We start from the raw sequence: 21,594 nt of genomic DNA, 5'->3' as shown, positions 1-21,594 counted from the left end.
TGGGATGTTGTAAACTCGCCCTGAATTATTTTGATCACTGAGAACCATTAGGATCTTTCTTTTGGCTGTCCCATTTGCCTCTAGAAAAACTCAACAGAACTAGTATAAAGACAGAATTATATTTGATTGTAACTATTTTGGTACTATCTTCTTCTTAATTAAATGTCAGTACCCTGAATTGTGGGCTTCCTGGGTAGCTCAGCTGGTAAAGAATCCACCTGCAATGCAGGAGACCCTGGTTCGATTCCTGGGTTGGGAAGATCCCCTGGAGAAGGGATAGGCTACCCACTCCAGTATTCTTGGGCTTCCCTGGTGGCTCAGATGGTAAAGAATCTGCCTGCAATGCAGGAGACCCCGGTTTGATTCCTGGGTTGGGAAGATCCCCTGGAGGAGGGCATGGCAATGCACTCCAGTATTCTTGCCTGGAAAATTCCATGGACAGAGGAGCCTGGCAGGCTATATATAGTCCATGGGGTCGTAAAGAGTTAGACACGACTGAGCGATGAAACACAAGCAGAGCATCTTGAAATGCATGGTAAAAAGACATTTTTATTTTAGAAATAATATGAGATTATCTTGTTATTCGTGGTTTTTAAACTGCTTTTGTGAATCCTTACCCTATCACATTTAGTAATTGAGGTAACATACAATTGCTGAAAATACTCTTTACTATTCAGCTTGCATGAAATGGCGCGCTGGTTATGAACTTGGAGCTTTCTGCCTTTTCTCAACATGCCCAGTTTCATTTTCACCTTTACTTCTCGTGCTACATCTCGACTTTATCTTCACTTGAAATGATCCCACCCAAAATCCTGAACTCTGACATTTCTCTCTCATCACAACCTTTTCTTCTTCCTTACTAACTATTCGTTTTCTCCTGGCAAATCTGCTTTGTCCCTTTATCTGAAGCCTCATAATTCATTCTTGTTTTTGCAATCACTTTCCCAGCTTTTGGGCTTTCTTGGTGGCTTAGTGGTAAAGAATTCACCTGCCAGTGCAAGAAATGTGGGCTTCGATCCCTGGATCAGGAAGATCCTCTGAAAAGGGAAGTGGCAACCCGAGTATTCTTGCTTGGGAAATCCCATGGACAGAGGAGCCTGGTGGGCTGCGATCCATGGGATTGCGGAGTTGGACGCAGCTTAGCGACTGAACGTATATGTGTATGTACCCAGCTTTTAACCTAGATTTCCTTGTTTTTCTGTAGTTTTTAAAGACACATTGTATAGAGAAGGAAAGAGAAGGAGGATGGCAAACTTGTCATTGGAAACAGTATACGCGACCCAGTGGCAGTGCAGCGTTTCTAAAGTAATAAAAGAAAAAAAGCATTCTCTTATTCTCACATTACTAAAATGATTTTTTTTTTTTTTTTTGGCTGTGCTGTGCTGCATGTAGAATCTTAATTACCTGACTAGGGATCAAACCCATGCCTCCGGTATTGGGAGCATGGAGTCTTAACCACTTGACTGCCATTTTTACTACTGAAAATAAAATTTGTTTTATTTAATCTCTACTTAATTTGTAAGTGTTGGTCACTCAGTCGTGTCCAACTCTCTGTGACCCCATAGACTGTAGCCTGCCAGGCTCCTCTGTCCATAGAATTCTTGTGAAGTCTTTTTGAAATTTTATTTTGATGACAATGGAAGATATCCTGTCTTTTGATTTTTCTTCATTCAACAAGATCTCTTTTGTATAGTTCTTCTGTGTATTCTTACCATCTCATCTTAGTATCTTCTACTTCTGTTAGGTCCATACCATTTCTGTCCTTTATTGAGCCCATCTTTGCACGAAATGTTCCCTTGGTACCTCTGATTTTCTTGAAGAGATCTCTCGTCTTTCCCATTTTATTGTTTTCCTGTATTTCTTTGCATTGTTTACTTAGGAAGGCTTTCTTATCTCTCCTTGCTATTCTTTGAAACTCTGCATTCAGATGGGTATATCTTTCTTTTTCTCTTTTGCCTTTCCCTTCTCTTTTTCTCAGCTATTTATAAGGCCTCCTCAGATAACCATTTTGCTCTTTTGCATTTCTTTTTCTTGGGAATGGTTTTGATCACTGCCTTCTGTACAGTGTTACGAACCTCCGTCCATATATCTTCAGGCATCATGTCTATCAGATCTAATCCCTGAAATCTATTTGTCACTTCTACTGTATAATCATAAGGGATTTGATTTAGGTCATACCTGTATGGCCTAAATAGTGGCCTAAAATAGTGTTTTTCCTTACTTCCTTCAATTTAAATCTAAATTTTGCAATAAAGAGTTCATTATTAGAGCCACAGTCAGCTCCTGCTCTTGCTGACTGTGTAGAGCTTTTCCAGCAAAGATATAATCAATCTGATTTCAGTAGTTAGACAAGTATCTCTCTATACCTCCACACAATGGCAATAAAGTAGCATCTTCAAAATGAACTATTTTTCTTTTGCATTTGTTTTTTATGTTTGACTGGTATACTGCTGTTAATATATCCTTATCTTGATTTTTAGGTGATGCTAAGATGTAACCAAAATTGTCCTAGGACGCATAACTTTACCTAAGGCCAGCTATATAAAAATACTAAGTATTTCAAAGTTGGATTGAACAAAACTTTTTTAACCAGTGAGAGCTCCAAGTCAATGTTAAATTTATCCCAAATCTTGAAATACGCTATTGCAGTGGTTAATTCAACTCTCACAGACTGTAGAGTTGCATGTGACATTAAAAATTCCAAGAGGATAGGAAATAATGACTTGAAATAATCCAACTGAGATGTAATAAAATCACAAATTGATAACCAGACATCCTCCTGAGATAGCAGTTTTTCCCTTGATGAAGCTAAAATGTTAATCAAAAAGTAGTCTGAGATCCAGAGGTTAAGATCTTTCACAGTAGGCTACATAATAGTAATCAAAAGACACTGCAAAAGACAATTCTATTGAAAATGCCCTTGGAAGTAAGTGAAATGATGCTTCTAAGTTTTTGTTTTTAGTTAAGATTTCAGATTAATTGCCTGCTGACATCAGTATTGTTCTTGAGTATTAAAAAACTCATTTGTATTGAGTTTTTTAATTTTAATGAGGCAGCCTCATTATTCATTATTTACTTGCAAAGAGTCTGATATGACTGAGTGACTGAACAACAACAAATTGAATTGTTGCTAAAAACCTTAGGAAAAGTTCAGTAATTTGCCACTCTTCACTGGGAAACTTTGGCGATTTGGTATTGACTCAGAGAAGGCAATGGCACCCCACTCCAGTACTGCCAGGAAATCCCATGGACAGAGGAGCCTGGTAGGCTGCAGTCCATGGGGGTCGCTAAGAGTCGGACACGGCTGAGCGACTTCACTTTCACTTTTCACTTTCATGCGTTGGAGAAGGAAATGGCAACCCACTCCAGTGTTCTTGCCTGGAGAATCCCAGGGACAGGGGAGCCTGGTGGGCTTCTGTCTGTGGGGTCGCACAGAGTCGGACACGACTGAAGTGACTTAGCAGTAGCAGTGTATATAAAGAAGATACAAAAGACATGGGTTTGATCCCTAGGTTGGGAAGATCCCCTGGAGGAGGAAATAGCAACCCACTCCAATATTCTTGCCTGGATAATCCCATGAACTCAGGAGCCTGGCAGACTGTAGTCGTTGGGGTTACACAGAGTCGGATATAACTGAGCACACACACCCCCATGCAAATAAAGTCTTCATATTCTAGATGAAGAATATGGCCTAGTTTAGGAGCACTTAGGTAACACTCCAGTGAACTTTAGACTGTCTTCTTGATGGTTTTTCCTACTTTATTCCTCTACTGCTTCTTTCTTTTTCTCAATAAATGATCAGTAATGCTAGTTGTGTTTTTATAAAGAGCCTATCTTTTGAAGAAAGGGGAATTTAGGAAACCTTTTCAAAGAATTGTTCTACATCAGGAAGTTCCTATTTTGAAGACTTTTTTTTTAAAATTATGAAAGTAACCTATACTAATTTAAAAGTCATGAAATCTTTGTCTGATGTGCAATACCCTTTTCCAAGGCAACATTTATAATAATACTAAGATATTCCTTCGCTTTTCATTGTGTGAACATTTGTACTGGTGGTGCTAAAACCATATGGGGTACGCTGTTGTACCGTATGGTATAACTGCTGGCACTTCAGCATTGATGAGGTCAGTGCAGCGAACTATACAGCTATACTAGTCGTCGTCATATTCTCCACTGCCATACTCTTAGTTTTTGTTTTTTAAAGCCAGTTTCATTTTAGAGTGTTTTTGATGGCACAGTACAAATTATTAAGTTTCCTAAATCTCCACTCTTGAGTGTACATCTTTTAAATATTTTCTGTCAAAATGGTAATGTCCTCTGACAGTGGTTGGTCTTGAGGAAAACTACTTTTTGATTGAGTTTTGAGCTGAATTAAACCTTGTTCACGAATGCCACTTGAATGTGGATGTGGAAGAGCATTTGAAAGATAAAGATGATTATTCACACTTGAGTATTTGGCATGCATTTTTCTTGAAAGCAAGCACATCACTTCAAGGAAAACAACTAACAATTTAAATTTGTATGCCCAGTGGTGGTATATGAATTATCCTGTACCCTGGGCATTATGATAATTAGAAAGCAATACTTTTTTGTTTAATGTACTTTCTCTAATTATGAGTGAGGCCTACGAATGAATGACTTGTTTATATTTTTTTTTATTAGAAAGTATATTTGGTTATTTTTCCCTTTGGTTTTAAATAAGAATGACAGATTGTTTCCCAGGAATGGTCATAATAATATCTCCCATTCCACATGCTATTCTTAAAATGTGACTTTGACATTCTTCCTCCTTAAAAGGATACATCTGGATTTCCTTTTGTTGAAACTGGTCAGGCTTGCCGATGCTTTATGACTGCTCAATCTAGATCATTAGGTATAGATTCTACTTTATTCTCCAGGAACACTTACGCTTGGACCCCAGCTGCCATGCTGTAAGGGAACCCTAGCATCCACAAGGAGAACATAGGTCTTATTTTCCCCAACTGAAGTCACAGATAACAACCAGCATTAATTGCTAGGCACATAAGCGAGGGACTCTTCAGATGGTCCCAGCTGCCAAGATGACTTGAGTCACTTCTGGCCTTCAAGTCTTCTCAAATGAACCCCCAGAGACCATCCACCCTCAGTCCACTCTTAGGAATTCCAGATCCACTGACTCCATTAACAGTAGAAGAAGAGTTGTTTTATGACACGTGGTTTGGAGTAGTTCATTAAGCCACCATCAGAAAACTGAACAAACTCTTTATAGATTAAAGAAATCAGCCCTTAATTCTCACCTTTGTTTCCATTTATTCATCTGTCTGTCTGTCTATCTAAAACTAGGAACCAGAGTTAGGCTTATTAGGTTGTTAAAGTGAGGGAGAATGCAACATGATGGGGAACACGGGGTGTGTCACAGTGAGTGAACCAAGGAAGAGTTTTATAGGGCTTTGAGAGCTAAAGTTTAGCTGTAGAATGGTTTTGTCAAAGACTGGTCAGAATCTGCAAGCCAGTCGTTTTGCTGGGACAGTCATTGGTCTTGCCTGTGACAAGTTCATGCAGTTACCGTTCGACCAGACGTCAGTTTCCTTGACTTGGAGCACATGGATCTCAATGAGCTGTGTTAAAAGAGTTTGAGCTTAGAGTGCTTGTCTTGCACGCTGTGATTTAGGATAGTTTTCCTGTTTGTAAGTCCTGGTACAGTTTTGCAAGTGGTGGTCTCTGCTTCAATTCTCAGATTCCCCCTTACAGCTGTTAGTGAGGCTTTATTTTTCCTTTTCACTCCCTTTGACTCGCTTTCTGAAAGATGAAGCGTTGTCGTCTGAGCACCTGTCGATCCAGATCTGCACTGCTGTTTGAGAGACCATCACCACGTGTTGTTTTCACCTCTTTAATTGTTAGCAATTTGTTAATTTTAACCTTTTTTTTTTGAACTCTTCTTTTGTTGTGTTTTGTTTTATGGCAGGATTGGAATAGCTGCCCCCACTCTCAAGAAATAATTTCTCATATTTTTAATGAGCTTACTCCATTTAAATCTTTAACTGGAAATTTTTTTATAAGAGTGAATTGAGCATCAACTTTATATATGTATTTATACACACACATACATATATGGCTTCTGTCACAAGGTTAATCCATAGCCTACCTCTTCTTTAGTATTTTGAAATGCTACCTTTATTAGGTACTATGTGGCTAGACTTGCATGAAGTCTGCATCCCTGCCTATTTTAATTACTGTAACCTAACTGTATTTTGGAGAAGGCAGTGGCAACCCACCCCAGTACTCTTGCCTGGAAAATCCCATGGACAGAGGAGCCTGGTAGGCTGCAGTCCATGGGGTCGCTAAGAGTCGGGCACGACTGAGCCACTTCACTTTCACTTTTCACTTTCTTGCATTGGAGAAGGAAATGGCAACCCACTCCAGTGTTCTTGCCTGGAGAATCCCAGGGACGGGGGAGCCTGGTGGGCCGCAGTCTATGAGGTCACACAGAGTCAGACACGACTGAAGCAACTTAGCAGCAACAGTGTATTTTAATACTCATTAATGATTTCTGAGGATATTTTACTTGAAAATTCATCATAATATAATTTTTAAGATAAACTGAACACTTACTAAAGAATTGTTAATTATCTCAGTCTAAAGTGAGAAAGAGGTACGGTTAATTACTGGAAAACACCAAAAAAAGGACTGTTTGAAAGTCAGAGGCATAAGACTTCTGCTGTTTTGATGCTAAGAATTGCAGATTTATTTTCCTTTTAGACTATTTCTTAAATCTTTCTAATACATACATACATTCACGTTATATTCCAGCTAATTCTTTTGAGCAGTGCATTGAAAGTAATTGCTTCTTTGTTGTCTCACCCTGTGTGATATGAATAAAGACATAGTTTTATCAATAGCTAAGGTGTGCTATTGTGATTCAGAATCAAATGAAGAAAATATGAAGAACATGTCCATTTGTATTAATTGAAAACAATTAAAATGATTTAATTCTGTATAAAGGGATACAAATAAAATACCCTTTCTGGTGAAAGAGGATTTGTTAACTAAAGAATTAGCAAATTAATTATTTCATAGGATTTCATTGTATCCTAGCTACTCGAATTCATTTTTACATAAACCACAGCAAAGTGAAATGATTTGAAACAGCTTTCATAATTTTATGCTTTTTTTTATATCTAACATGTGATAGTGTATGTGAAGGTCATATTAATAGCTCGTCTGATTTTTTTTGGCACTGTCCCTTTGAAATAAATTACTTTAAAACAGATATAAAAGAAGAAAGCTTTTGTTATAGAAAATAGCCAAGTGTTATTTTTAACTGTCTTTTAACTTAAACTGGAGCTAACTTCTTTCCCACCTGCTTTCTCACTGAGCTGGAAGAAATGAAGAAACGGATGACTTTCTTAACCCTAGTCAAAATGGCTTTATGTCATTGTGTGAATTCAAACAATGGATCCTTGTGTAATAGTTGTTTCCAACTGAGTGCAACCCCTCCCTGCCTCACCACCCCCCCCTGCCCCCACCAACCCCAGGACTTACAACGTGTCTGAAAGACATTTCTGTTGTCACAAGTCCAGAGAAGTGCCATGGGTGTTTAGTGGGTATGAGCCGATGTTGCTGCTAAACATTTTGCGGTACTCAGGAGTAGTTCTTCGTCTTATTTCACTGAACAGTGGGCGCGGGAGGAATGTCACTCAGACATTTTTTAGGTGCCGACTGTCTATCAGAAAATAAACTGGGTTGTAGAGGGCCTGGTATACTCTACACTAAGTGTGGTAGGCAGAATAATCCCTTTCATCTTCAGGGACATCTGTGCCCTAGCCCCTGGAGCTATGAATATGTTGTGTCCTTCATGACCATGTTTTATTGCACAGCAAAGTGGAATTAAGGTTGCTAATTGGCTGATCACAAAGGAGATTATTCAGGTGGGTCAAGTGTAATCACAAGAGTCCATAGAAGCGAAGAGGGAGGCAGGCGGAGAGGGTCAGAATGATGCAGGGTCAAAAAGACTCCATCTACTGTTGCTTTAAAGATGGAGTGAGAAGGCTGCTAGAAAAAAGGCAAGCAGATTCTTACCTAAAACCTTCAGAAAGGAAAGCGGGCCTGCTGACACACCTGGATTTTAGCCCGGGGAGACTCTTCTGGCCTTCTCGCCTGTACGAGCAGAGGTAGTAAGTTGTGGTTGTTACAGTAGCCGTGGAAATCTGGGGATTTGGGTCTTATTTGGTAGGAACAGGGAGGCATTAAAAAGTTGTCATCAAAAGAGTGACCTGGTCAGATTTGTATTGTAGAAGATTGTTGTACAACCATATCCTACTGTGAATTTGCTGACTCATATACTGTAACTGCATAATGACTGGAGGCCATGCAACTTCAGATACCAACTGACTTTTGTAAATTGGGGTTATAAACCCTAAATTCCACAAATACAGTCTCCACATTTTCATTGTTATATCCACATTTTTGGGGAAGAAGGCTTTTTTATTAATAACTGTTTTTCTCATTCCTTTGAACTAAAGTTATCTGTGTAGATCTTTGACTCATAATTCTCTAGTGTACTACTTTACATTTGAATTTTATAGATGTTCATTTTTTTCTTTAAGAAAATGGCATTATGTAATGTGACTGTTAAACTGTAGCCTCTCTTCTTTTGTACATTTTTTTTTACCTTTGTATGTTTCCACAAACTCCAGGATTATTAACCATGAAGTGTATCCATTAGTCCTTTTATCTTCCCTGACAGACTGCCACTTATGTGGCCCGCTGCACGAAAAATCCACATAGATTTTCTTTTAATTGAAAAACGGTAAGTAGATGTCATAGATGATTTTGTCTTTTATAAACAAAGTTGTGTTCTACTCAAAAAAAAAAGGTAATGCACCCTGTCAGAATTTCTCTAAATAAAAGGGAATTTTTTACTTTGTCTTTTTTTTTTTGATTTGTTTTAAACCTCAATTTTTTTTTAAGAGTTACTTCTTGGTTATTTTACAGAATACCTATATGTTCTCACTAAGTTTGGTTATAAAGCCAGTGTTTCTAATAAAATGTCCTTTTCTCATTTTTTCATTGTAGACCAGATGTATATGTATTTTAAAAGAAATTCTATCATCTGGTGACTTTAAAATTTTTTTTTTAATAAAAGAAAAAGTAGAGCAGAAAACTTTTGGCAAGGAAAGGTTCGAGGTTGTATTTAGCCATACAATGGGGAAGAGGCTTCCAGTATTATACTTGCCAGGAGAGCTTGATAGCGAGCATTTTCCTACTCCCCTCATGTAACTGCAGATTAACTGCTTCCGCCCACTGAATACTGATGCTATTTGATACGCCACATCACCAGCTAGCTTTCTTCTGACCTGGGTAACTGAGAGATATATCTTCTCTTTGTTGTCTCTCCTGGCACCCTCTTTACCTCTCCCCACCTTCTCTCTTTATCTTCTCTTTTATCACGCATACACACAGTAGCTGTCTCATTCCAAAGAACAAATGGTGCAGCAGCTTTGTACCATTTAGTATAAAAATTTTGCTACACCACGAATTTTCATGTTACCCTGCCCAACAGCACATTTTACATACAGGTATATATGTTGAGGGCTTCCCAGGTGGTGCTAGTGGTGAAGAATCCACCTGCCAGTGCAGGAGACTTAAGAGACAGGGGTTCAATCCCTGGGTCAGGAAGATACCCTGGAGGGCACGGCAACCCACTCTTGTCTGGAGAATCCCATGGACAGAAGAGCCTGACTACAGACAGGGGAGCCTGGCTATGGGCTGCGGTCCATAGGGTTGCAAAGTCAGACATGACTGAAGTGGCTTAGCACACACACACACACACACACACACGTATGTAGAATGGTGTGTGTGTTAGTCGCTCAGTTGTGCCCGACTCTTGGCGACCCCATGGACTGCAATCCACCAGGTTCCTCTGTCCATGAGATTTTCCAGGCAAGGATACTGGAGTGGGTTGCCATTTTCTTCTCCAGGGGATCTTCCCAACCCAGAGACCGAACCCAGGGGTCTCCTGCACTGCAGGCAGATTCTTTACCAACTGAGCTACAAGGGAAGCCCATGTAGAATGGTACAAAATGGATTCTCAATAACCTTTCACTGAATTAGATGCTAGTGGTAGCAAATTTCTTTAAACACGTTAAGTCAGCAGTTAACATGAACCATTTTCTGGCGATTTGGGTGACCTTTGTTCAGAAAAGATCTGGCCTTTGATGTGGATGAATTGCTCCTGAAACTTTACTTGTTCCATTTCACTATGAATTTATTCCTTGAATATAAAACAAGAGTAATTTTCAGAGACTGGTACAAGCTCATTTATGGTCTTAAATCCATTGGGTATTGTAGATATTCTGCTTCTGGTTAGTCTTTTTATGGAAACGAAATAAATGTTGGTAGGCTAGATTTAAATAAACTCCAACATTAAAAGGTAATAGTGGGACAGGTATTTTGAAATGCTCGAATTGTGCTGTTTTCTAAAACCTAGTCGTAGTGCCCCATCTTTGTTAATCACAATGCTGTTGTTTTTTGAGTTTTCCATTTGACTTCCACAGATAACTCAGTCCTGGAGGCATGCTGTGTATTCCTTTGTTTTGTGCCAAATCTGCTTACTAAAATAAACACACAATCTAATTTATTTATTTTTAAATTTTACTTTATTTTACTTTACAATACTGTATTGGTTTTGCCATACATTGACATGAATCCACCACGGGTGTACATGCGATCCCAAACATGAACCCCCCTTCCACCTCCCTCCCCACAACATCCCTCTGGGTCATCCCCGTGCACCAGCCCCAAGTATGCTGTATCCTGCATCGGACATAGACTGGTGCTTCGATTCTTACATGATAGTATACATGTTTCAATGCCATTCTCCCAAATCATCCCACCCTCTCCCTCTCCCTCTGAGTCCAAAAAGTCTGCTATACACAATGTAATTTAAATCGTGCATGATATCATCTCAAGTACTCCAGTAAATTTAGGTTAAACAGCCATAGAACAATATTTCCCTTCCCAGAAATAAGTCATAAGATACTGCAAATTCTCTAACAATTTTGCTATACCAGCCAGTGGTCAGGTTGGACAGTTTTCGTTGCCTTCATATTCAGTCATTTTTATAAATTATTAATAGTTTACAATTTGATGGATGATAATCCTACTTTTTGAAATAAATTAAGGACACTGACTGGCTCCTTATGCATACAGTAAGCAAAAGGAACTTAAAAATGTTTCACTGAAACTAAAGAATAAAGGAAACCCTGAAGAGTTCTAGAAATAGATGGTAGTAAATGGGAATTGTTTCATATGTTTTATTCAGTCTGTTACCTATATTCTTTTTATTTGAATGAATGTAAAAATACAAAGGTTTTTTTTTTTTAGGTTTACTTGAGATCTTTGGTGGCTTAGAAGGTTAAGAATCTACCTGCAGTATGGGAACTTGCTTGCTTGCTAAGTCACTTCAGTTGTGTCCGACTCTTTGCGACCCTATGGACTGTAGCCCTCCAGGCTCCTTTGTCCATGGGATTTTCCAGACAAGAATACTGGAATGGGTTTCCATGCCCTCCTGCAGGGGATCTTCCCAATCCAGGGCCTCCTGCAGCTCTCGCATTGCAATCAGATTCTTTACTGCTAAGCTGCAATGTGGGAGACCTGGGTTCAATCCCTGGGTCAGGAAGAGCCCCTGGAAAAGGGAATGGCAACCCACTCCATTCACTATCCTTGTCTGGAGAATTGCATGGATAGAGGACATGGTCCATGGGGTTGCAAAGAGTCAGATGTGACTGAGTGACTAACACTTTCACTTTCTAAAATCTTAATCCTCAAAATTTTTCTATAACAGGGTTTCTCACTTTTAGATGTACATCATAATCACCTGGAGAGCTTTTAAAAAAATCCTGGTGCCTGAAACCAGTTAAATCAGAATTTCTAGAAGAGTTAGACATCAGCATTTTAAAAGTTTCTCAGACTGTTCCCAGTGCTGCGAAGCACATTGAACCACCGTTCTTTCAGGATTTTTGGTTATACTGCTGAAGATTCTCTTGCTTCTTAGGATTCTTTATTTTGAGTGAAGGGTCTAGCCTGTGCCTAGCACATGCCTTGCTTGTGGTTGGAGTTTAGTAATATAAATAGAATATTTTGATTTCTATTTAATTGCTCTGATGGAGAACATTTCATACAAGACAGATGTAAAGAAATAAGCAGAGGTTCTGTTCCTCAGAGCTGGGCTTGAAATAAATACTTGGGTCATTGTTTAAATTGTACATTTCTCTCAAACTTACTTTGCAGAAGATTTGATGTACCTTATAAGGAAAGGTATAATAGAATAAAACAAGTCTCCATCCCATTCTTTCTAGACATAGCTCATCAGATTAAAAATTGTAAACTAAATTCCTCAAGGAGCAACCATAACAATGATTAAAATAAAAATAAATTTAAAAATAGAATAAAGTAAAACTCTCAGGTGACACCCTTGGAATTTGAGCTTTACACTGGGTGTAATTAGTGACTAAATTTGCATTGCCAAGCATCATTTATGAAGTAGGTTCTGGTTGGTATCTGCAGGCCTTATCTACAGGCCTCAAACTCTTTGTTAAGCCACAAAATGAGGAGAATTTATATCCTAAGAGATTTTAGAAATTTTAAATTATTTAGATATATTTTGGAGCAGGCAATGGCACCCCACTCCAGCTCTCTTGCCTGGAAAATCCCAGGGACAGAGGAGCCTGGTGGGCTGCAGTCCATGGGGTCGCTAAGAGTCGGGCACGACTGAGCCACTTCACTTTCACTTTTTACTTACATGCACTGGAGAAGGAAATGGCAACCCACTCCAGTGTTCTTGCCTGGAGAATCCCAGGGACAGGGGGAGTCTGGTGGGCTGCTGTCTATGGGGTTACACAGAGTCGAACACGACTGAAGTGACTTAGTAGCAGCAGATACATTTTAGAAATTGAGTTACCTTTTAGTGAAACAATCAAAGGTCAAAAGAGAAGATGATTTTAAACAAAGGATCAAACTAAAGAATTTTTAAAGGCCACATGGTTAAATACCTTGTTGTAGGCAAATTTTTTCTTTTAAGATTTTTGTCCTATTGCATAGCCAGTGTGTTTACACATAATCTGTGAGATTTTATAAAAAGTATATTATTCTTTAAAAAGATCTTCTATATTTTTCTCTAAGGTAGGAAACTTTTTCTCTTTAGCAAAATAGTATATGAAAAAATATAACTGTGAATAATTTCTGAAACATTATCATAAGGTGTATGGAGAAAAGTGAACAATGATCCAATATGCCATATAACCTAAGAAGAATAAAAGATTCAGCTTTACCAAATTCATGCTGGGTGAAACTAAAGATTAATGCAATGGAATGTTTTTTAGTTTTAAGGAATAAAAATCTTATGAAATATACATACATCTTGGTAAGTAGCACCACAGGAGCTAAAAATCTTGTACCAACTTTAGAGACGAAGCACCTTACGGGTCAGTTGTTGTTATATCAGAAAGCTATCATTACCAACAGAAGGACCTTTTTTTTTTTTTAACCAACAGAAAGACCTTTATACAGTTCAACCAGAACCATTCTGTTTTAGAGTAATAATTTCAATTCCAGGGAATTGAACTACTTGCTTATTAAAAGTCCAGTGAATGTACTTTTGAAGTGAGTCAGGTTATTAACACTTCATTTTTTGGCATTACCTTGGAGTCAAGAAATTCTGGCTAGTTATATTCTGCTAATAACTGAAAAATGTTATAAGTTTCCTAATCTTATAACCATTTTAACGGAAATATTTCTTAAAGTATCATGTGCTTTCTTGAAGGGCAGGAATGAGGGTTAGGCATATGGAAGCAACAGAAAGAACAAAACCAAGAAATTGGAAGTCTGTAGTCTAGTGGCATCTACTGATGCCATTAGCTTGAGAAGAATCACCTTTGGATGTGACTCAAAGACTAAGGTGGTCAGTTTTTGTCATTTTGAAAATGAACTTGCCAGTCATACTGATTAGACATTCTGTGTATATAATGAACATTTTTGTCAACTAATTCAGGCTTCTACAGCAGTTTGTCCCCAAACCATATATCCACAGAGGAGGGTATTTTTTAGTCTAAATCTGTATTTTAAAATAACTTTTAATTAAAGTTTTGTTGGACATAGTTTCCCATGTTTTTTATTTTGTTGCCCATGTTTCTTGGTATCATACCCATGAAATCATTGCCAACACCAGGGGCATACAGATTTCCCCCTATATTATAGGCATTTTGCAGTTTGAGGTCTTATGTTTCAGTCTTTAATTTTGAGTTGACTTTTGTGTGTGGTATAAGGTAAAGGTTTTAGATATGGATATACAGTTTCCCAACATACTTTGTTGAAGAGACTATCCTTTCCCCACTATGCATTCTTGGCACCCTAATTGAAGATGAGTAGGTAGCTATATATATGTAGATTTATTTCTGATCTCTCTGTTCATTTCTGTTGCTCTGTCTATTCACCATAGTACTGGAAATCCTAGCTGGAGCAATTAAGCAAGAAAAAGAAAGGCATACAGATTGAAATGATAGAAGTAAAACTGTTCATACTTACAGATCACATGATCTTATATAGAGAAACCCCTGAAGACCCTGTTAAAAAAAAATACTAGACCTAATAAATGAATTTAGTAAAGTTGCAGGGTACAAAATCAATGTGCAGAAATTCAGTGTATTTTCTGTATGCTAATAAAAAGGAAATTAAGAAAACTAAATTAAGAAATTTAGAAAAAAATTTAGAAATTAAGAAAAAAATCAAGAAATTAAAAATTTACAGTAGCCTCAAAAAGTATAAAATACTTAGGCATAAACTTAACTAAAGAAATGAAAGACTTGTATGCCAAAAGCTTTTAAAAACACAAATAGAAATCCATGTTTATGGATTGGAAGGCTTAATATTGTTAAGAGGTCCATACTACCCGAAGCAATTTACAGATTCAGTACAATTGCTATCAAAATGTCATTGGCAGTTTTTATAGAAATGAAAAACACAATTCTAAAATTCATATAGAACCATAAAAGATCTTGACAGCCAAGACAGTCTTGAAAAAGAACAAACCCGCAGGCATCATGTGCCCTGATTTCAAAATATATTACAAGGCCACAGTAATTAAAATGGTATGGTACTGGCATAATGATAATCTTTTTAGTTTGGAATAGTTTTAGGTTTATAGAAAAGTAACAAAGATAGTACAGAGTATTCTCATGCACCCTTCACCCAGTTTTTCCCCAAGTTTAAAAATTGTACATGTCAAAGCTGAGAGACCCATTTTGGTACATCACTACTAACTAAACTCCAGACTCTATTCAAATTTCACCAGATTTCTGATCATGCTCTTAGTTGCAGGATTCAGTCCAGAATACCACGTATTGCATCTTGTCTGGTTCAGATTTTTAATAGTTTTCTGTTTCTTCTCATAGTTCCCAGTATTTACATCTTTTCAGTTGAACCTCAGTATTGAAGCCGTTGTTTTCCTTGTAGCGGGTTTTTATCTCCTCACAGTTGTGCATCTCAGCAAAGGTAATCACACCTGTTAGAATATGTTTGGGAAAGAAGAATAAATAATTTGATTTTGTAAGATTCTTCTATGAATAATTTGTTTAAATTTGGGCATACAGGTGCCAAACCATTTTGATCATTCATCTTTAGAAGTTAACTCCTTGCCTCCCAGTGTATTCTTGGTCATTGAGGTTGCCAGATTAATGGTCTCTCTAGTTTATAAACTATTACTGTTCATGTCCTCCAGTGATGACATCTTATAAAACTACAGCTTCACAGCCAGAATGTTGAAATTAATGAATCAAGATTTGGAACCCTTTTATAATTAAACCCACTTCCCTCTTGGCCACGACCCCTCCTTTTGGTTGGTATTATGAATGATGGCCATTTTCAGTATTATGAGACTCAGAGTCTCATTTAAACCTTCTGTTTTAACTGTGTTTTTCTGATCCTGTTCTGGCAGGAGAAGTAGATGTGCCACTTTGTTACTGCCAGGTAGGGGAAGAAGGCCGTGTTCCCCACAGAGCCTCCACTGATAGCTCCCGAGGTGAGAAAGGAGAGAGCTCAAGATCCCTGAGGGCTGCCTCGCACATGGGAGAGGGTCGAGTCCTTGTGGCCGCACAGTGTGAGTGGGCCAGCTTACTCGGCGGCGCTTGTCTGAAGTAGAGCAGCTATCGTCGAAGTGTTTTTGCCTTGCTGTGTGGTCCCTTTGACATTCCCCTTTCCCAATTTTGAACCAGTCCATTGTTCCATGTCCGGTTCTAACTGTTGCTTCTTGACCTGCATACAAGTTTCTCAGGAGGCAGGTAAGGTGGTCTGGTATTCCCATCTCTTTCAGAATTTTCCACAGTTTGTTGTCATCCACACGGTCAAAGGCTTTAGTGTAGTCAATGAAGCAGAAGTACATATTTTTCTGGAATTCTCTTGCTTTTTCTATCATCCAACAGATGTTGGCAATTCACTCTCTGGTTCCTATGCCTTTTCTGAATCCAACTTGAACACCTGGACGTTCTCAGTACACATACTGTTGAAGGCTCGCTTGAAAAATTTTGAGCATTACTTTTGTTAACAGATGAAGTAAGTGCAGTTGTGCGGCAGTTTGAGCATTCTTTGGCATTGCATTCTTTGGTACTGGAATGAAAACTGACCTTTTCCAGTCCTGTGGCCACGGCTGAGTTTTCTCTTCTTTCTTTATTAGTCTGTTGAAAATGAAAGTGGAGATGTGATAAGCTGACTGCTTCCAGTGTCGTATAGCAAATTGAAACCTCATTTAAACCAGACTCTTAAGATTTGCTTCAGTAATTGGAGTGACTTGTTGAACATCAGCTTGAAGCTCAGTTTCTTTTCACTCATATTGTAGCAGATGGCTTTAGCTAGAGATAACTCATGATATTTCAACAAAGTTCACACCCTCTTTAGTAAGAGGTCTATTTCCTAGTCATTCAAGTAATATTGAACATTATTACATGTTGCTTAGGAGAGCATGTATTTTTAAATGTTCAATTTCTGTACATTCTGTAGAATATCTTCAGGCTTGACAGTTCTTGCTGTTCTTTCTCCTACCCATTTTCCAGAATAATGAGTATTGAAGTTACCCCTGCCATGAATTTACTCTCTAATTCTGGAATAATCACATAAGGAATTCAGTTTCACGTTCGTGGCTCCTGTGTCTCTGCCTCTCAGTTACATTTTCTATGTGTGGTCATTATTTTAAAGTCTACTTACAGTGCTCAAACAGCAGATCTGACTCAGCTACTTCATCTGCATAGAAGAGAATTGAGCCCCGATAAGGAAGGAGAATTTCTCACACAGAAACTTTACTTAAAGCCTTGTACATGTTCAGCATTATTGATAATGAGAGCAATATACAGCTTAAAGCAAAGATGTGTTATTTTCAGTTCTTGAATTTTAAGTAATGTAAATACTGACAATACCAACGCTAACAGTGTCACAAGCTGAAAACTCATATACCTTTTAAGTTGGTACAAACCATATGAAAAACAACTTGATAGTATGTATCAAAAGTCATAAAATTATGTATGTACTTTAGTAATTCTTCTAAAATTATGACAGATATCCTCAAGAAATAATCTGAAATGTTGAGGACAGGCTGTATACATAGTAACATGGAACATTATTCATGAAAGATCATTCTGCAAAATTATAGTTAAAATTGCAAAAAAAATTTACATTTAAATTAGATGATTACTTCAACACGCCTATAACAAAAAAAAGACAAATATATTTAGAATCCTTAAATGTATTAGAGTACAGTTTTTTGTGTGATAGTTTTAAGTGCAAACAGCAATATTGATTGTGTATTTATATGTACGTAGGTGCATGCCACAGGCCAAAGAGGCCAGAATGTTTTCTGTCTTGACTGTTATCATTAGGAAGTGGATGGATGGGTTCTTTTTAATTTAATTGTATTTCTTTTGTTTTTCAAATACTTCAGCAGGAGAGGAGGAACACATATCTGGGTTGTTAAAATCTAGTTTTACTAATTATTTTTCTTTCTCTTTTTAACCAGAAGAATGAATATACACGTGTATAAGTAACATAGCAATCCAGGACAAGGCAGTGTCTGCTTTGTCAGTCCTGAGGGCCTCACTAAGCTGCCACAGTAAAGTCCCTGCTCTTCCTATGAGGCACCCTGGACAATCATGTTAAAACTGTTTAAATGCTCTTTGGCACATTCTGTTTCTTTTAGCGTACTTTCCACCAGGTTTTGATTCTTTACATGGACGAGCTGTTGAGAAATTGGGCTAATCAGACGACTGTGCTCAGAGGCCCAGGGCACTGAGGTTAGGCTCACTGAATGAAATTTTCTTTGTCAGCCCTTTCCGCGGGGAGGCTGCGTTCGAGTCCATTGGAAGAAGGGTGGCGGAGGCAAATGCTGTGAAAGGAATTACAAAGAATTGCGTCGCTCACGGGGAAAAGGGCCTTGTTTTGCCTCTGTGACACAGTGTGGCTCCTCTCTGTCCCACAGCTGGCCCTGAAGGACCCCGTGCACACCGTGTCCCTGCAGCAGTTCGTCTACGAGAAGCTCAAGGCCCAGCAGGAGCTGCTGGGAGAGCAAGGCTTCCAGTCCCTCATGGAGACGGTGGACACCGAGGTCGTCACCCAGCTGCAGGAGTTTCTGCAGGGCTTCTGAGGGTGTGAGCCGTGGCTGGGAAGCCAGCGCGCCACCTTGTGTGCAAGCCTGCTGGGACGATGGGGAGAGCCCTTGTGTAAGAAGCAAGGAGATGCAAAGACCACGCCTTTTTTTACTACAAAAATTCAGTGAATAAATGTAATTCCTACATAACTAAAATTACAAACCTATTCCTCAAAAGAATTTAATTTTATATTTATGAGGGGCCCTGTGTTTACTAGAGATAGATTTGACAACAATAGCTGCTTAGTTTCCTGTTAAGAGAAGAAACTGTTTGTTACCTTTTAATCATGTGCTCTTAACACTTGAGAAGAAGAAGGTTTAATGTCTGAGATGTTTTACAGCAAACAAAATTAGTTAAATTTGGCTGCCTTATCCCTTTTTTAAGCTAATGAGACTACAAGTTTGAAAAGTGACAATGCTGTTCAGGTGATGCAATTAAAGAAATGTGTGTACCAGGCAGAAATGTACAAATAGTAACAGATATACATTACTGAGATGATCTTGCCAGGGGAGTTGCTTTCAACTGACATAGAAGATATGTTTTATCAGACAGATGCTTTTATTTTCATTCTAGTAATTTGATATGGGAATTAGTAAGGATTTTTTTTTTCCATGTGTTATTTTCACTAATTACATTTAGACTTTAAATGCACATTGTAAGGCCCACAGACGTGAACCTGTGGCACTGCAGCGCCAGGTGGGAGACATCTGGTCGTGGTTTGGTCCTGGTTCCTTTGTTCCTCCTGGAGGCCAGGAGCCCTGTGAACACCGAGAGGAACTAACAGCCCACAGACCCCCCTCTGCCGTGACGTGGCTGTGACAGGCTGTTCAGCACTTACCCATCTTGGGCTCCTCGGTGCAGGGGTGCCCGTGGGGGGCCTAGCAGCAGTCCCCTAGGGCACCAACACCGATGTGACGAGTCTTCCTTCCTTATTCCTCCTACGCACAGTACCAAAAACGGGGAAAAGGAGAAAAAAAAAAAGCCTTACTTTGTTCTACTTGCCATTGACTATAAAGAACCTTTAAAGCATTTTAAAGAAAATATTCAAAAGCAAGGTTGGAAAATGTCTGATCTTTCTATAGAAAGTTGGGTACAGTATGTAACTGCAGGAAACCCACTGCCCCTTTGTAAGTCGTGGAGCCCAAAATATATGGAAATATTTGATGTTTTCAGCTAAAGAAAGAAAAATATGGTCCAAATTAAATTTTCCAAAGATACCTCACCTTTGATTTGCCTGATTATTTTCCCTGCCTCACAAAAAATGAGTTCATAAGAATGGCCCAGTGAATTTTGAAGAGAGATTTTCTTTCATAGTCTGGTGTTGACTCTGTCTTAGTAGGCGGCAGTCCTTCAGGTAGCAAATCCTAGTTACCCTTTCAGTTTCTCTTTTCATGTAAGGACCAGAACTTCTTTAATATGATGTTTCTTTTCTTTTTTAATTTTTATTTTATATCGGAGTGAAGTTGATTAGCAGTGTTTCGTTAGTTTCCAGTGTACAGTGAAGTGATTCAGTTATACATGTGCAACATTTTTCAAATTCTTTTCCCATTTAGGTTATTACAGAGTGTTGAGCAGAGTTCCCTGTGCTAATACAGGAGGTCCTTTTTGGTTGTCTGTTTCCAATATATAGCAATGTGTACATGTTAGTCCTAAACTCCGAGTCTGCCCTTCCCGCCAACCAACCCTTCCTCCCTGGTAACTACAAGTCTGAGTCTGTTTCTTTTTCTTTTTTTTTAAATTTTACTTTATTTTACTTTACAATACTCTATTGGTTTTGCCATACATCAACATGAATCTGCCACGGGTGTACACGTGTTCCCAATCCTGAACCCCCCTCCCACCTCTCTCCCCATACCATCTCTCTGGGTCATCCCAGTGCACCAGCCCCAAGCATCCTGTATCCTGCATCGAACTTAGACTGGTGATTTGTTTCTTATATGATATTACACATGTTTCAATGCCATTCTCCCAAATCATCCCACCCTCTCCCTCTCCCACAGAGTCCAAAAGTCTGTTCTATACATCTGTGTCTCTTTTACTGTCTCGCATACAGGGTTATCGTTACCATCTTTCTAATTGCGTATATATGTGTTAGTATACTGTATTGGTGTTTTTCTTTCTGGCTTACTTCACTCTGTATAATCGGCTCCAGTTTCATCCACCTCATTAGAACTGATTCAAATGTATTCTTTTTAATGGCTGAGTAATACTCCATTGTGTATCATGTACCACAGCTTTCTTATCCATTCATCTGCTGATGGGCATCTAGGTTTCTGTTTTGTAAGTAAGTTCATCTGTATCATTTTTTAAAGATTTGGCATGTAAGCAATATCATATGATATTTGTCTTTCTGTCTGACTTACTTCACTAGTATGATAGTCTCCAGGTTCATCTATATTGCTGCAGAAGGCATTATTTCACTCTTTTAAATGTCTGAGGACATACACAACCCCAGTCCTGTGGATTTCCTGCGATCAAATCCTACTGGCCTTCGAAGTCAGATTCTCTGGGGTATCCTCCTCCCGTTTCCAGACTCCTAGGCTTGGAAGCCTGATGTGGAGCTCAGAACTTTCTTTGTCTTTGGATGTAGGGTTATCTTTTTTGGTGGATTCCAACTTTTTTTTTTTAAACGTGTTTGTTCAGCAGTTAGTTGTACTTTTGGTGTTTCTGTAAGATAGGGTGAGCTCATGTCCTTCTATTCTGCCATCTTGCCTCCTCCCTCCTATGATATTTCTTTATCATTACTACTCAGTCCCCAGGACTGGCCTAAGAAGAATAATTTCTTTTGTTGATTTAATTATTTTCATTTGAAGCACTAGTCCCATTAATGTTTTCAGAAATGCACATACATACTCCCATGTTTCACTTACAGTAAGATACTCATCTTTCCAGTTCCTGACAGATTTCATTACAGTGTTATGGCAAATGT

The 21,594-nt window shown here is 38.5% G+C and overlaps 1 protein-coding gene across 1 annotated transcript in view; it reads left to right on the top strand.

The window, feature by feature from the left end:
• Positions 1 to 19,878, top strand: part of IPO11 (importin 11) — a 190,268-nt gene extending 170,390 nt beyond the window's left edge. Inside the window, exon 30 of the mRNA XM_052659057.1 lies at positions 18,497 to 19,878. Within this exon, the coding sequence (XP_052515017.1) occupies positions 18,497 to 18,661 (165 nt within the window). The 3' untranslated portion in view covers positions 18,662 to 19,878. The remainder of the gene's footprint in view (positions 1 to 18,496) is intronic.
• The last annotated feature ends 1,716 nt before the right edge of the window (positions 19,879 to 21,594 follow it).

This window comes from Budorcas taxicolor, chromosome 20 (genome assembly GCF_023091745.1).
Source record: "Budorcas taxicolor isolate Tak-1 chromosome 20, Takin1.1, whole genome shotgun sequence".
Lineage (NCBI taxonomy): Eukaryota > Metazoa > Chordata > Mammalia > Artiodactyla > Bovidae > Budorcas > Budorcas taxicolor.
This window is presented reverse-complemented; position numbering and strand designations above follow the sequence as displayed.